Genomic DNA, 14,021 nt, shown 5'->3' with positions numbered 1-14,021 from the left:
TGTTAGCTAGCCTGGTCGTGTAAGTCTATGTAGGACCGGATCACAGAGGTGGGACCTGAAACCCTTAACCAAGGCAGACACTGGCAGCGGGGGGGGACACTGGCTAACCAAGGCAGACACTGGCTTCTGTACCCACAGAAGCCAGGAGACATTTGACCCGACATCAGACTCCGCAACACCGACTCACCGACTCATCCGAGGTACGGGCATCCGGGAGAGAGTGTCACTATCGGAAACACCAAGGCCCCTAAAGAATGCTACACGATTGTCAACAGAACCTGGACCGCGGACTAGTAGGGGAACAGTGCCAGACATCCCCTAGTCTCACACACAAACTGATTTGAACGAGGGCAGCCTGATCATGCACCGAGCAGAGACATACAAGACAACACACGTGAGTATCTTTCTATTGATTGGGGCATGTTCGTGAAACCAAACCCAGCTTGTTTGCCTTCGTTGTTTCAGTGGCATTAGCCATCTTACTTACTGCTAAAACCAGGCCAAGCAATTAGAAGATTAACTAATTGTTTGCGATTAGGAAACTTATGAGAACCATACAAACTTCAGCCCACAACATCCAGTGGGAGATTATGCTCTAACACTAAGGGACAGTTCAGTTGGCGCAACGAAAAGACAGTCTCGAGTTCCAATTGTTTGTTTGTGTAGCGTGAATTGTTCCTGTTAACAGAGGTGAAGAGCGGCATAATTGAAGGAATGAATCCAAGCCTCACGCTTATCACCTGTGGAAGGTTGGCTTCCAGCGAGGCACAGATTTCATTGTAGATCCTTCAACCGAAGTCACGAGAGTGCGACTCCCCACAGTATGTTGTACCGAAGTTGACTGGCAAAGAGAACTTGTAGAAATGTCAGGGTTAAGTGTTGTCTTCCTAGAAGTCACAGATGGTGTTGAATTTTGGCCCTTTAGCCAGTCTGATTTATTTCATTTTCCTTGTGGCCTATATTAAAAGGGCACTTCACTGAATATAAAAGGCCTTAGCTTTTTATTTTATTTTACTGGTGTGATGTCCTGCATCTGATGGTCAGTCTGAGGGGAGGGAGAGAGGAGAATAACGGCCTCTCACCCGACTCACCGTACCTCCACTCTCACTGAGACAAAGTCTTCCAGCTGATGGCGAAACTCAAGTCGCACTGCATTATTTCGGAATCGTGCAGCAATTCAAGTTGCTACTCTTATGAACAGAGAAAGTAAAATATTCCTTGATACTAAAAAAAGACAAGCCTCTGCCTCGAATAACAACAACGCAAGCTTATCAAAACACTTTGCTATACTCACTCATTGCAGCTGCAGTACTGGTTGTAGCATGAGTGAAAGTACGAAGAACACACATTTTATGGCTTATAAAAAAAGTGTTGAGCAAGATGACTGTGCTGAATAACAACTTACACATGAAATTAATTTTAAAAAACAGCAGCTCTTTGCTGTATTCATTGAATCTCTCTAGTCAAGTTTGGAAATCCCAGTCTCAATTTGCTGTGCACTAGAGGCTTCTTTACACAACAAATGGCTTGAGGAAACTGTGCAGACACAGTGATCTGAGCTATCGGATTGGCCACGGTCGGCCTGCAGGGTAAGCTCTACTGTCAGACACATGAAATTATTCAAAATGGGAACACTTTACCTTCCTGGCACTAGGGCTGCTAAATCAAGTGCACCTACCGCCAACAGAGCTAATTGGAAAATAAAATAGGAATCGCTGTTTTATCGTTGTTTTTTTTACAGAAATGTTTGGTGATCGACTACGGATGTCTTGGAGATCGAGTAGTCGATCGCGACCGACCGGTTAGTGAGCAATGCTATAGTTAGTCACCTACCTTGCTCTTGTTCGAGTGGCTCACGTGGCTTCCGGAAGAGGAACTTGTAGCCCTGTGATTGGTCAATCCTAGGGGGGCAGCTCTGTGTGCGGATAAGCCCCGCCTGCCACGCGGCAACACCGTTTTACAGGGGCTTCCGTCCGAATCCTGGAGGGTTCAGAGCATCCAATCAAACATGGGCAAAATACAGTTTAACGACAGGTATCTCAAACTTCTAACACATGAAAGGGTAGATTGCCTAAGGGACCTTTCTGATAGCTATAAAATATTTTTCTAACTAATAGTTAGTCTATCTTTAGAGATTTTACATCATAGTTGCTAAGGAAAGGTCAGCACTGGGGCTGTAGGTATTAAGCGTCTCAGAGTATCACTTGACACATACAGCCCCTGATCTTTAAGGTGCAAAGTGTGTGGAGAGAACACGTTCGGTTTCACAAGGCACCCACAGCATCGCTGGAGCTAGCTGATGAAGACTGCGGCGAGGAGGATGATGAAGAGGAGGATGGAGAGGAAGGAGGAGGAGAGGAGGAGCTTGGTGATTCCACCCCTTCCTCAGAGAGATTGTTGTTGCATTCGTACGTCTGCTGAGGCTCCACCAGCAACGTGACATCATTTCCTGTGACATAGGGGAAAAAGTAAGAAATGTGGGGCAAGACAAGTTTACACTGTTTTGATATAGTGTTGTACTTGGACTGGATAACTGTGAAAATCTATTAAAAATCAATTATATAAAATGGGCTTTAAAATGTCTCATCTCCTTACCGTTTAAGGTCAGGGAGTTCAGTGATAGATCAGCCCACTTCATGGTGATCCAGTCCCTGTATTCTGCCACTTCCTGAGTCACCCGGATTATTCTGCCCAGTATACTGCAGGACACACAACAAACAATGTTACCACAGGTTGTGCAATCTTTTTCCCCACTTAATATTGTAACAAAAAATATATACAGTACCAGTCAAAAGTTTGGACACACCAACTCATTCAAGGGTTTTTCATTATTTTCTGCATTGTAGAATAATAATGAAGACCTTAAAACTATGAAATACTATCATGTAGTAACCAAAAAAGTGTTAAACAAAGCAAAATATATTTTAGATTCTTCAAAGTAGCCATCCTTTGCCTTGATGACAGCTTTGCACTCTGGGAAATCTTTCAACCAGCTATTCCAACAGTTTTGAAGGAGTTCCCACATATGCTGAGCACTTGGCTGCTTTTCATTCACTCTGCAGTTCAACTCATCCTAAACCATTTCAATTGGGTTGAAGTAGGGTGATTGTGGAGGCCAGGTCATCTGATGCAGCACACCATCACTCTCCTTCTTGGTCAAATAGCCCTTACAAGGCCTGGATGTGTATTTTGGGTCATTGTCCTGTTGAAAAACAAATGATAGTCCCACTAAGCCCAAACCAGATGGGATGGCATATTGCTGCTGAATGCTGTGGTAGCCAAGCTGGTTAAGTGTGCCTTGAATTCTAAATAAATCACTGACAGTGTCACCAGCAAAGCACCGCCACACCACCTCCTCCATGCTTCACGGTGGGAAGCACACATGCGGAGATCATCCGCCTTACGAAGACACGACGGTTGGAACCAAAAATCTCAAATTTGGACTCATCAGACCAAAGAACAGATTTTCACCCGTCTAATGTCCATTGCTCGTGTTTCTTGGCCAAAGCAAGTCTCTTCTTATTATTGGTGTCCTTTAGTGGTTTCTTTGCAGAAATTTGACCATGAAGGCCTGATTGATGCAGTCTTCTCTGAACAGTTGATGTTGAGATGTGTCTGTTACTTGAACTCTGTAAAGCATTTTTTGGGCTGCAATTTCTGAGGCTGGTAACTCTAATGAACATATCCTCTAGAGCAGAGGTAACTCTGGGTCTTCCTTTCCTGTGGCAGTCCCCATGAGACCCAGTTTTATCATAGCGCTTGAAGGTTGTTGCGACTGCACTTTCAAAGTTCTTGAAATGTTTCGTATTGACTGACCTTAATGTCTTAATGTAATGTACTGACGTTTCTCTTTGCTTATTTGATCTGTTCTTGCCATAATATGGACTTAATCTTTTACCAAATAGGGCCATCTTCTGTATACCCCCCTACCTTGTCACAGCATAATTGATTGGCTCAAATGCATTAAGGAAGAAATTCCACAAATGAACTTACGAAAGCACACCTGTTAATTGAAATGCATTCCAGGTGACTACCTCATGAAGCTTGTTGAGAGAATGCCAAGTGTGTGCAAATCTGTCATCAAGGCAAAGGGTGGCTATTTGAAGAATCTCAAATATATAGTATATTTACGTTTGTTTAAAACTTTTTTAGTTACTACATGATTCCATGTGTTATTTCACAGCTTTGATGTCGTCACTATTATTCTACAATGTAGAAAATTCTACAATGTAGAAAATAGTCAAAGAAAAACCCTTGAATGTCCAAACGTTTGACTGCTACTGTATATAACATTCCATTGATTGCAAGAATTTTGTATAATAATTTAAGTTTTGAATCTGCCGTTGTTTTGCATATCAGTTCATAAACCATGTGCCATGGAATGTGTCATGCCCTCAAACTAAGGCACGCTGCCTGCGTTTACTTACAGGCTGTTTCAACTTGTCAATTTCAAATGCTTTTCTAACTTGTTTTATTTTCTAACCGTTCGAATGGAGGTGTGTTCTGCCTCCTCATTAATTCGTATAAATGTAGGCCATTTCACTTTCACGGACAATACATTTTTTTAGGCATTTACTGAGCCGAATTTTCCAGCTGGTGACAGCATTGTCTTCATTGTTGTTTTCATTACTACATGATAATAACTTTGGACATGTGTGCGTTTCTATCAAAATTAGTGCCTTATGTTATAATAGTTTATGTATGTTGTTTCTACTGTAGCTCACTGTATGTAAGGAGCATCATGTGTGTTTTCCTTATAACTGAGAACACGTGAGGTAACGTTACTTATTTCATAACCTTTATGGTGTTATACACAATCGTCCTTACCTAGCTAGCTACATTCTTCTATTAGCTCTGTAAAACAAATGATAATTGCGTCAGAGAAGTATTAGCTTGTGTTGTCCTTTTGAAGCTACCCTGGCCTTATGACTATGGTTGGTTTTCATTTGGCACGTTTAGCATAGCGCTGTCCTGCCCTGCACAATTGTGGAGCACAACAGCTACCGTTTCTTACTGCTCTATAACTCATATTTAGGATGTGGTCAATACGATGTATTATTATTTTTTTAAGCAGTGTTATGTTACTTCTTTGTAATATTGTTGTATTGCTATATCCTGATATTGTATTATAATTACAAAATCATTCCTCTTTATTCTGTACTTTCAAAAACCACACACACAAACCGTATTGGACATCATTTGCCAATATCAGAAATGGAGCCGGACATCTTTTGAGGTGAAGATTGAGGAGAGCTTTTGTATGCTAGCGTACCCTCAACAGTTTTAATGGATGAAAACAAAGCAAGAAAACACATAGGCCTATATGTAATAGTCGTCTATTTTATTGAAGTATTGGTTGCGGTTGAACAACTTGTTTTGCTAGAGGAGAAAAAAAAACTGCAAGAAAAGACAGACAACTTATGAATATGCATAACCCATATTTCATATTCATGCAGTGATTGAACAACAACTGCATTTCCACACCCCACCCCTAAAGGCATAGCATCATAGCAGGTCACCTATCAAGTCACCTGTCAGGTCAGTCAGTCACTAATTGCTGCAGATGTGCTCAATAGTGCTTGAGCATATGATACTCCCCAATGCATGGTTGAAACACAGAGGTGTGTCGCAAGCTGAACACATGTAATTTGTCAACCTCGGTTTCCTTCTCCTGGCGCCAGACAGGCAGACTTTGTCGTGCCTCCGTGTGCGACTACCTTGAGTAGCAGTTTGAGGGATTTCGTAGGGAAAATGCCGTGCAGCGAGGCGTAGGGGATTCTGCGGCAGCACAGCCCCTAGTGGATGGGCGCCGAGGGGTGTGGTGCTCCTTCCAGCAGCGCTCTCATTAGGTTCTCTCTGTACTTTTTAATTACTTTACCTATGGGGGAGAGGGAGTGTGGAGGATGAGGAAAGGGAGAGGAGGCAGTGGGTAGGTGGATGAGATATTGTCACTATAATTGCATAATGGAACTGTATGTGAACTACGTCCAATTCCAAAAAATACCTTGTTCAGTAATCATCTCACCTGTCAGTTGGCGGTGAACTATGTGGCCATTGAGGGCAGCAGTGTCGATCAGATGGGAAAATATCTTCTTATACCACTTGGTAGTTTTCAGAGCGCATTCCACAAAGCTGTTTATCATGTCCGCCTTATCCACTGCCCCCATTTTGAGGTTATAGTCAAGCACACAGTCTGGTTTGATCTTTCTCACTCCAGTCAGGTGATCCACCTTCCCTGTGGCCAACACGGTTGCTGATTGGACAGTGGAGAGGACATAGCCCGTTTGTCATGCCACTTTACTGCGAGCTGTTGACCGTTCTCCTTGAACTCCACCTCCCCTCTCTGCATCTGAATGCCGGCGCATCCCCTTCCTGTTCGACCTGACTGTGCCACAGGCCCCTGTGCTGTTGGAGAGCAGATGCTAGAAGAGTGTGGGACTGCTGTACCAATTGTCCACATACAAGTGTGTCCCTTGCCGAGATGAGAAGCCAGCATGGTCATCACCACGGCCCCGAACACCACAAGCCCATCAATGTTGAATGTCAGTGGTGGAACCTGTGTAAACTATAATGTTCTAGACAAATTCTGTCTTCAACTCCCCCAACCTCCCTTCAGCAAATCTGACCATGACTCAATTTTGTTGCTCCCAGCCTATAGAGAGAAACTAAAACAGGAAAAGCCTGTGCTTAGGTCTATCCAACGCTGGTCTGACCAATCGGATTCCACGCTTCAAGATTGCTTAGATCACGTGGACTTGGATATGTTCCGGGTAGCCTCAGACAACAACATTGACATATACGCTGACTCGGTGAGAGTTTATAAGCAAGTGCATCTGTGATGTTGTACCCACTGTGACTATTAAAACCTCCCCTAACCAGAAACAGTTTATTGATGGCAGCGTTCGCGCAAAACAAAGCGCGAACCACCGCTTTAATCATGGCAAGGCGACCGGAAACATGACCGAATAGAAACAGCTATGCAAGCTATTCCCTCCAGTGTATTTCCTCCGCAAGGCAATCAAACAAGCAAAGCGCCAGTATAGAGACAAAGTAGACTCAATTCAAAAGCTCAAACACGAGACGTATGTGGCAGGGTCTACAGTCAATCACGGATTACAAAAAGAAAACCGTCCCCGTTGTGGACATCGAAGTCTTGCTCTCAGACAAATTAAACAACTTCTTTGCTCGCTTTGAGGACAATACAGTGCCACTGACACGGCCCGCTACCAAAGCCTGTGGGCTCTCCTTCACCGTGGCCAACGTGAGTAAAACATTTACTCACTTCCAATGAAAACAATGTGTATTCTTCACCATGTATGTACAATTCAACATTAGAAAACGGCCTCCTTAGTCCGTTTCCTGGGATATAAGGAAAAAGGGTGTATTCGTATTTATCAGGATGCCTACACCTCTGCTGTTACTACAACTGACAATCTCTAAGTGTTCAAGAACCATATGCTTTTTTTCCCTATCATGAAGCCCGTGACCTTTCCAAGTTATAAGTTGGATTTTTTGGGGTCTTTACTTGAATAGAATCAAAGTCAACCTTGTCTGTTCCCCCTATCATTGACAAACCAGATAAAACATTTCAGCCGACATGTCATAGGAGGGCGGTGGGCCTTCCATGGAATGGGATAGTCATAGTATGAATACATAGTTATTATATACATTACATATATAGTGTGTGAGCATGTGGGCTGAGCAGACATTTAACCGAGAACACACAGGAAACATAAAGCAAAGTATTTCTTTGTACTTTGTGGCGCTATGCCGTTTTAGGGCTTTCAAACGCCAACTCCTCTCCTAATATAACAAAAAAATCCAGAAGACTGGGTTATGTCATTGTACATACATTGGAGGAACACGGACACATAAGAACTGTGGTCAGTTTGTATTACCTTGTAAATTAAAAGTATAGTGGCTGGAAGTGGGATGACCGAAGTGGGATGAGTAGAGCCCCACACATACGTCTGAGAAGTGTCAGATGCCCTCCCAGTCACCCCATCCCAATACTGTGGATAGAGCCCCTCTACACTCTCACCAATAACCACCATTGAATCTTAGCTATAATGACAAACAAGGAACAATAATGACTCGACATTCTCTGCTAATTTCTCAAAAATAAAAAAATGACATTGTAGTATAGTTAAATCCTTCCTTCCTTCTCTCTCTCCCAAGCCAACCCTTCCCTCTCCACCGCCCTTTCCCAATTCTCCCCCCTTTACCCCACCCAAGCTTGTCCCAACCTCTCACCCTTACACACCCTTGCCCCACCACTTCCGAACCATTCCCTCCCTTATGCGTCCAGGGAAAGTTCATCCCAACCTCCCATCTTTTCCCCATCTCCTCTTCTCAGACACATTTACACCCATCGACTTATCCATTCTCATTTATTCACATACAACATATACCCTATGCATCCACCCTCATATTCACCCTCCCATTCATACGCACAGACACACACACACACACACACAACAATTATTGACATGCGTGTTAAATGTTCTCTTTTGTATTGTCTTTTCTGTGTCCATGTAGTCCATTGGCATCGGTACTTCTATCATTACTTCCTAGAGAAGAACAGTTACTTGGGGACAGTAGAGTTTAGGTTGTATTGGGGGAAATGGGAAAGAATATTGTCTCAATTTACGATAAGTTGGTTTTAGACATCACTATGTGCTTATTGCTTTTCCCCGCTTTGTCCTCTCCTCCGGGCAGTGGGCTCTCCTTCAACTGGATACGTCTCTTGCAGACGGTTTAGGGCTTCGTCGGTGCTTGTGAATTCCAGCTTTTGTGTTCCCTTCCAAACCCACAGCACTGCTGGGAAGCAAAGTTGAGACTTGATTCCTTTTCCTCCAGTGGCTTCTTTCTCAGCTTCGCAGACAGGTCCTGGACGAATGGACTGGCCGTGGATTTTGATCTCCTTTCCTCCCGTGTCATCAGAAGGTTGACTTTGGTCTGATAGTTCCACAGCTTGAAAATTGCCATGCAAGTATTTAGCATTCTTCTGTGTCACACTGATCCGATGGCATCGTTCCAGATCCTCTGGTGATAAATCCACGCCAAGCTCCTCTGATATCAGTTTGACCACGTAGCTGGAAAGGTCTCCTTTGTTCACGTCTTCCGGGAAGGACAATATTCCCATGTTTCATCTCATTTTGTTTTCTTTCTGTTTCAGTTCATCTCTTAAAGTTTGCAACCTTGTTTCCAGAAGGCTAATTTCAATGTCTGGCGTTTATGCGCAAACCTTGTATAAACATGTCTGACATGACAGACTCCACTTTCCTTTCGAACAAATCGTTTTTTTAACAACAGATTGTGACAGCTTGTTTTGATGAGCACAGAGCATTTTAGCGATGTTTTCTGGATTTCCTTTAGCTGTTCATTACTCTAATTTGCATCTCCAGATTGTTTTCCTCAGAGGAAAAGACGAGGAACAATGGCTCATTGGGCTTTTGTCGCCTCATTGCTTTACCAACTGATTGGTTCGCTGTTGTACATAACTGACCACTCACTCGTGCCCAGTTGCTTAAGGATATATTGATCTAGCAATTTTAGACACTTAAGTTGAACTCTTGTCTGGCTTCTACATATAACCACAGTTTAATCGGTACAAAACAGAGCTACTCACTCCCCTATCGGTATGCGTATGCGTGAATACTATCTGAAGGCACATTATATACCTATTTTTATATATATTTTTACTTTCTTTGCTTTCAGGCCCACATGGAAAGGGTGGTATGGGGAGAGTTTTTTTTCTGGTCGCCGGGAGGGGGTAGTGGATCAAAGTACTTTTGGAAGATAATTGCCTGTCTGTGATTTGAAACCCTCACTGAAAAAAATAAAAACAATACACGTTTTGATCAGTCAGGGAAATAAAAGTGCTGAAAAATGTTGGCTCACTATTTAAAAAGAAGACGGAGAACAAGCTATAGGATGGGAGTCAAATATCGATCCAATATTGTCCAAAAATAAACTGCGATATGTAATTATCGTCTATTTCTGCCATCACTACTGATTATGTGACAGTAACCTTCCCCCATGAGTCCCAGCCCTGCCCTGTACCTCTCGCTGTGGTTGTTGGGGTAGTACTTGGCGATGGGCGACACAGCGTGGCTCAGCACCATGTAGGCATAGTCAAACACCTGCTTCACCTGCATGGCCCCGTACGAGCTACGGCCCACATCATTACCTGGTCAACACAGGACAAACACCAAACGCTCACGGTCAGGTACAAACGAACTTGGCAGCTGCTTATTGCATCTGGCCTACCATAAGAGTTCTCAAACATCTCTATAAAACTACTACATCTGATGTCTTAGTTATGGCAGAACTCTGAAGCACAAGACACTTCATTGAATGCGTACTTTTCAGAGACATCATAGGTAGCTAGCTAGCTAGCTTGCTACCATATTTTGACTACCATATGCAGCAAGCCAGGATTTCCCAAACTCTGTTCGCGGAACCCAAGGTGTGCACATTTTGGTTTTTGCCCTAGCACTACACAGCTGATTAAAATAATCATCAAGGTTTTATACATTTGAATCAGCTGTGTAATGATAGGAAAAAATTTAAATGTGCACCCCTTGGGGTCCCGAGGACCGAGTTTTGGAAACACTGCAGTAAGCAATCTCAGACAAACTAAAGGTGTGTGTGTGAGAGCCAGGGCTCACCTGGCTGCAGTGGATCCTCGATGTAGAGCAGGGATGGCCTGTATCCATCCAGCATGCTCTTCTGGACCTCGTCTTTGGAGAGGTAGCAGCCCCCGTCTTTGATCCGGATCCCTGTCTTCAGGTAGTTAAAATGGCGGCCGTACAGCTCAAAGAACTCTATGAGCAGGACGCCAGTGTTGGCGTTGGGACTGCAGGCGTCCTCTCTGCTATGGAGCTGAAACACACACACAATACAGCCTATAACTTGCTTCTACCTTAAGAACACATATTAGTAAGAACACTATACTGCAGGTGACAAATCCAATTTCCCCTCTGGGGATCATAAAGTTTAGTCAATAGTACAGAAGTAATTATTCCTTGCTCTCAATGGTTGAGAAAAGGCAGAGAAAATCCTTCATATAATAATTTCACTAGAATACTAGATTGTGAGTGTAACAACTATGATACAGTGAATTAGGAAAGTATTCAGACCCCTTGACTTTTTCAAAAAGAAAACATACGTTACAGCCTTATTCCAAATGGATTAAATACAATCAATACCCCACAAAGACAGGTTGACATTTTTGCAAATGTATAAAAAAACAAAAAAAACAACAGCAATATCACGTGTACATAAGTATTCAGACCCTTCACTCAGTACTTTGTTGAAGCACCTTTGGCAGCGTCTTCTTGGGTATGATGCTACAAGCTTGGCACACCTGTATTTGGGGCGTTTCTCCCATTCTTCTCTGCAGATTCTCTCAAGATCTGTCAGGTTGAATAGGGAGCGACGCTGCACAGCTATTTTCAGGTCTCTGCAGAGATGTTCAATCGGCTTCGGGCTCTGTCCGGGCTCTGGCTGGGCGACTGAAGGATCTTTAGAGACTTGTCCCGAACCACTCCTGCGGTGTCTTGGCTGTGTGCTTAGGGCCATTGTTCTGTTGGAAGGTGAACCTTCGCCCCAGTCTGAGGTCCTGAGCGCTCTGGAACAGGTTTTCATCAATGATCTCTGTACTTTGCTCCGTTCATCTTTCCCTCGATTCTAACTAGTCTCCCAGTCCCTGCCACTGAAAAACATGCCCATGCTGCCACTATCATGCTTCACTGTAAGGATGGTGCCAGGGTGCCTCCAGACATGACGCTTGGCATTGAGGCCAAAGAGTTCAATCTTGGTCTCATCAGACCTGAGAATCTTGTTTTCATGGTCAGAGTCCTTTAGATGCCTTTTGGCAAACTACAAGCGGGCTGCCTTTTACTGAGGAGTGGCATCCGTCTGGTCACTCTACCATACAGGCCTGATTGGTGAAGTGCTGCAGAGATGACTGTCCTTCTGGATGGTTCTCCCATCTCCACAGAGGAACTCTGGAGCTCTGTCAGAGTGACCATCGGGCCCTTCTCCCCCGATTGCTCAGTTTGGCCGAGCAGCCAGCTCTAGGAAGAGTCTTGGTGGTTCCAACCTTCTTCCATTTAAGAATGATGGAGGCCATGTTGTTCTTGGGGACCTTCAATGCTGCAGAAATGTTTTGGTACCCTTCCCCAGATCTGTGCCTCGACACAACCCTGTCTCAGAGCCCTACGGAGAATTCCTTCAACCTCGTGGCTTGGTTTTTGCTCTGACATGCACTGTCAACTGTATATAGACAGGTGTGTGACTTTCCAAATCATGTCCAACCAATTGAATTTACAAACGGTGGACTCCGTTCAAGTTGTAGAAACATCAATGATGATCGATGGAAACAGGATGCCCCTGAGCTCAATTTCGAGGCTCATAGCAAACGGTCTGAATACAGTATAGAGAGGAAGGCCACCGACCCACCTGTAAGAAGCTGACAGCGATGAGGAAGAGGCAGTAGGAGCTGATTCCTCCTGTAAACACTTCATTCATGTCTCTTTGTAATAAGAACTGTTTCAGGACGAGCACCAGGTATGGAAGCACAGGATATTTCTGAGGAGAGAGCGAGGGAGAGAAAACATTAGAACAACAGTTCAAACTAGGAGAATTGTGCTCAAATGCAGATATGAGCTCAAATACGTACGTACACACGTATGCGCGTGCAAGCACACACACTGGGAGCATTGTACCTTTTTATAATCTTTAATGAGGGCAGCAGCTTTGACAGCATTCTTCATGTTAAAACTGATGTCAACTTTGACCTCCGTGAGAGAGTCTGTCAGTTTGATTATTGGCACCTGAAGACAAGGAGAGATCAGATTTGACAGGCATACAGACACAGAATTATGACCAACTTCACAACATACACACACACACACTCTTAAGAGGCTTTCCTCCACAGACAGGACACAAAACACCAACCGTGGCCTTGTCCAGCACTTTGACAGAATTCTCCTCCACCACTTTGTGTTTCCTCAGGGCCTCTTCTAACCTCCACAGAGGGAGGCTGTCTCCTTCCCTGAACTTCCCAAACACCACCAGGTCAATGTCACTGCAACACAAAGAATCACATTATCACAAACTCATGCCAAGGTGGAATATAAGTTATGAAAACCTTTCAAATGACTTGAAATGGAAGGACAGCTTACCTGGTAGGTAGATAGAGACCTGTGCTGAAACTCCCAAATACCTGAACCTGCAAAGCATTGTTCACAGCATTAGTAAATTAGATTGTGACATTGCATATAAAACTCCATGACAGCAACTAGGGATGTGCATCTCTCCTTCCAAGCACGAATCGATATGCATCTAGATACAAGAACGAGTTTGAAACAATTCGATTTGATCGGTGGAGCGAATTGATGCCATTCGGTTTGATACGATGCACTAACAATTGCTGCATTAACACGTTCATTTTACATTCTAAATTAATATCTGATGCTGATGGAGCTCAGCTGGATCTGTCTGAGCTCAGTGTGTGTGTGTGTGTGTGTGTGTGTGTGTGTGTGTGTGTGTGTGTGACAGTGAATGAAGTAGTGTGTGAGCTGAGCGATAGATTCACATTCTGCCCTATCTGATTAGGTTGGGCAATTTGTTTTTGTCCTCAAATTTATCGGAAATCCTAATGCACCACTGATTAATTTGTCATATAGCAGATTAAAACCATTTCCTGCCCAGCGGAATGTTCTATATTTTGCTGGACCATGACCTCGGTGTACATAAATTTGAATAATTTGCTGGGGTCAAAACATTTATAGTAAAACATGTTACAAATTTTCAAAGCTGAAAAACATTTCTTTCAAATGGTATGATATACAATAGCACCACCTCAATCAAACTTTAAATCAGTCAAGAAAAAACACTTGTGAAAATGGGCATCTTACACAAAAATCAATGCTTTTCTCCAAAACAACTGCAATTTACAAAATTCTCTCATGACGATCGAGGAAAAACTTGTCGAAATTTGAGTCTTCCTT

The 14,021-nt window shown here is 43.5% G+C and overlaps 1 protein-coding gene across 1 annotated transcript in view; it reads right to left on the bottom strand.

Moving 5' to 3' along the window:
- The window catches only part of LOC135524135 (terminal nucleotidyltransferase 4B-like), a 58,162-nt gene that overhangs the window by 5,492 nt on the left and 38,649 nt on the right, over positions 1-14,021 (bottom strand). The window contains exons 3-11 of the mRNA XM_064951348.1: positions 13,194-13,240; positions 12,967-13,096; positions 12,735-12,842; positions 12,469-12,597; positions 10,674-10,887; positions 10,066-10,192; positions 2,596-2,699; positions 2,280-2,449; positions 1,834-1,980 (exon numbers count right to left, since the gene is read on the bottom strand). Of these exons, the coding sequence (XP_064807420.1) occupies positions 1,834-1,980; positions 2,280-2,449; positions 2,596-2,699; positions 10,066-10,192; positions 10,674-10,887; positions 12,469-12,597; positions 12,735-12,842; positions 12,967-13,096; positions 13,194-13,240 (1,176 nt within the window). The remainder of the gene's footprint in view (positions 1-1,833; positions 1,981-2,279; positions 2,450-2,595; positions 2,700-10,065; positions 10,193-10,673; positions 10,888-12,468; positions 12,598-12,734; positions 12,843-12,966; positions 13,097-13,193; positions 13,241-14,021) is intronic.

Source organism: Oncorhynchus masou, chromosome 31 (assembly GCF_036934945.1).
Source record: "Oncorhynchus masou masou isolate Uvic2021 chromosome 31, UVic_Omas_1.1, whole genome shotgun sequence".
NCBI lineage: Eukaryota > Metazoa > Chordata > Actinopteri > Salmoniformes > Salmonidae > Oncorhynchus > Oncorhynchus masou.
This window is presented reverse-complemented; position numbering and strand designations above follow the sequence as displayed.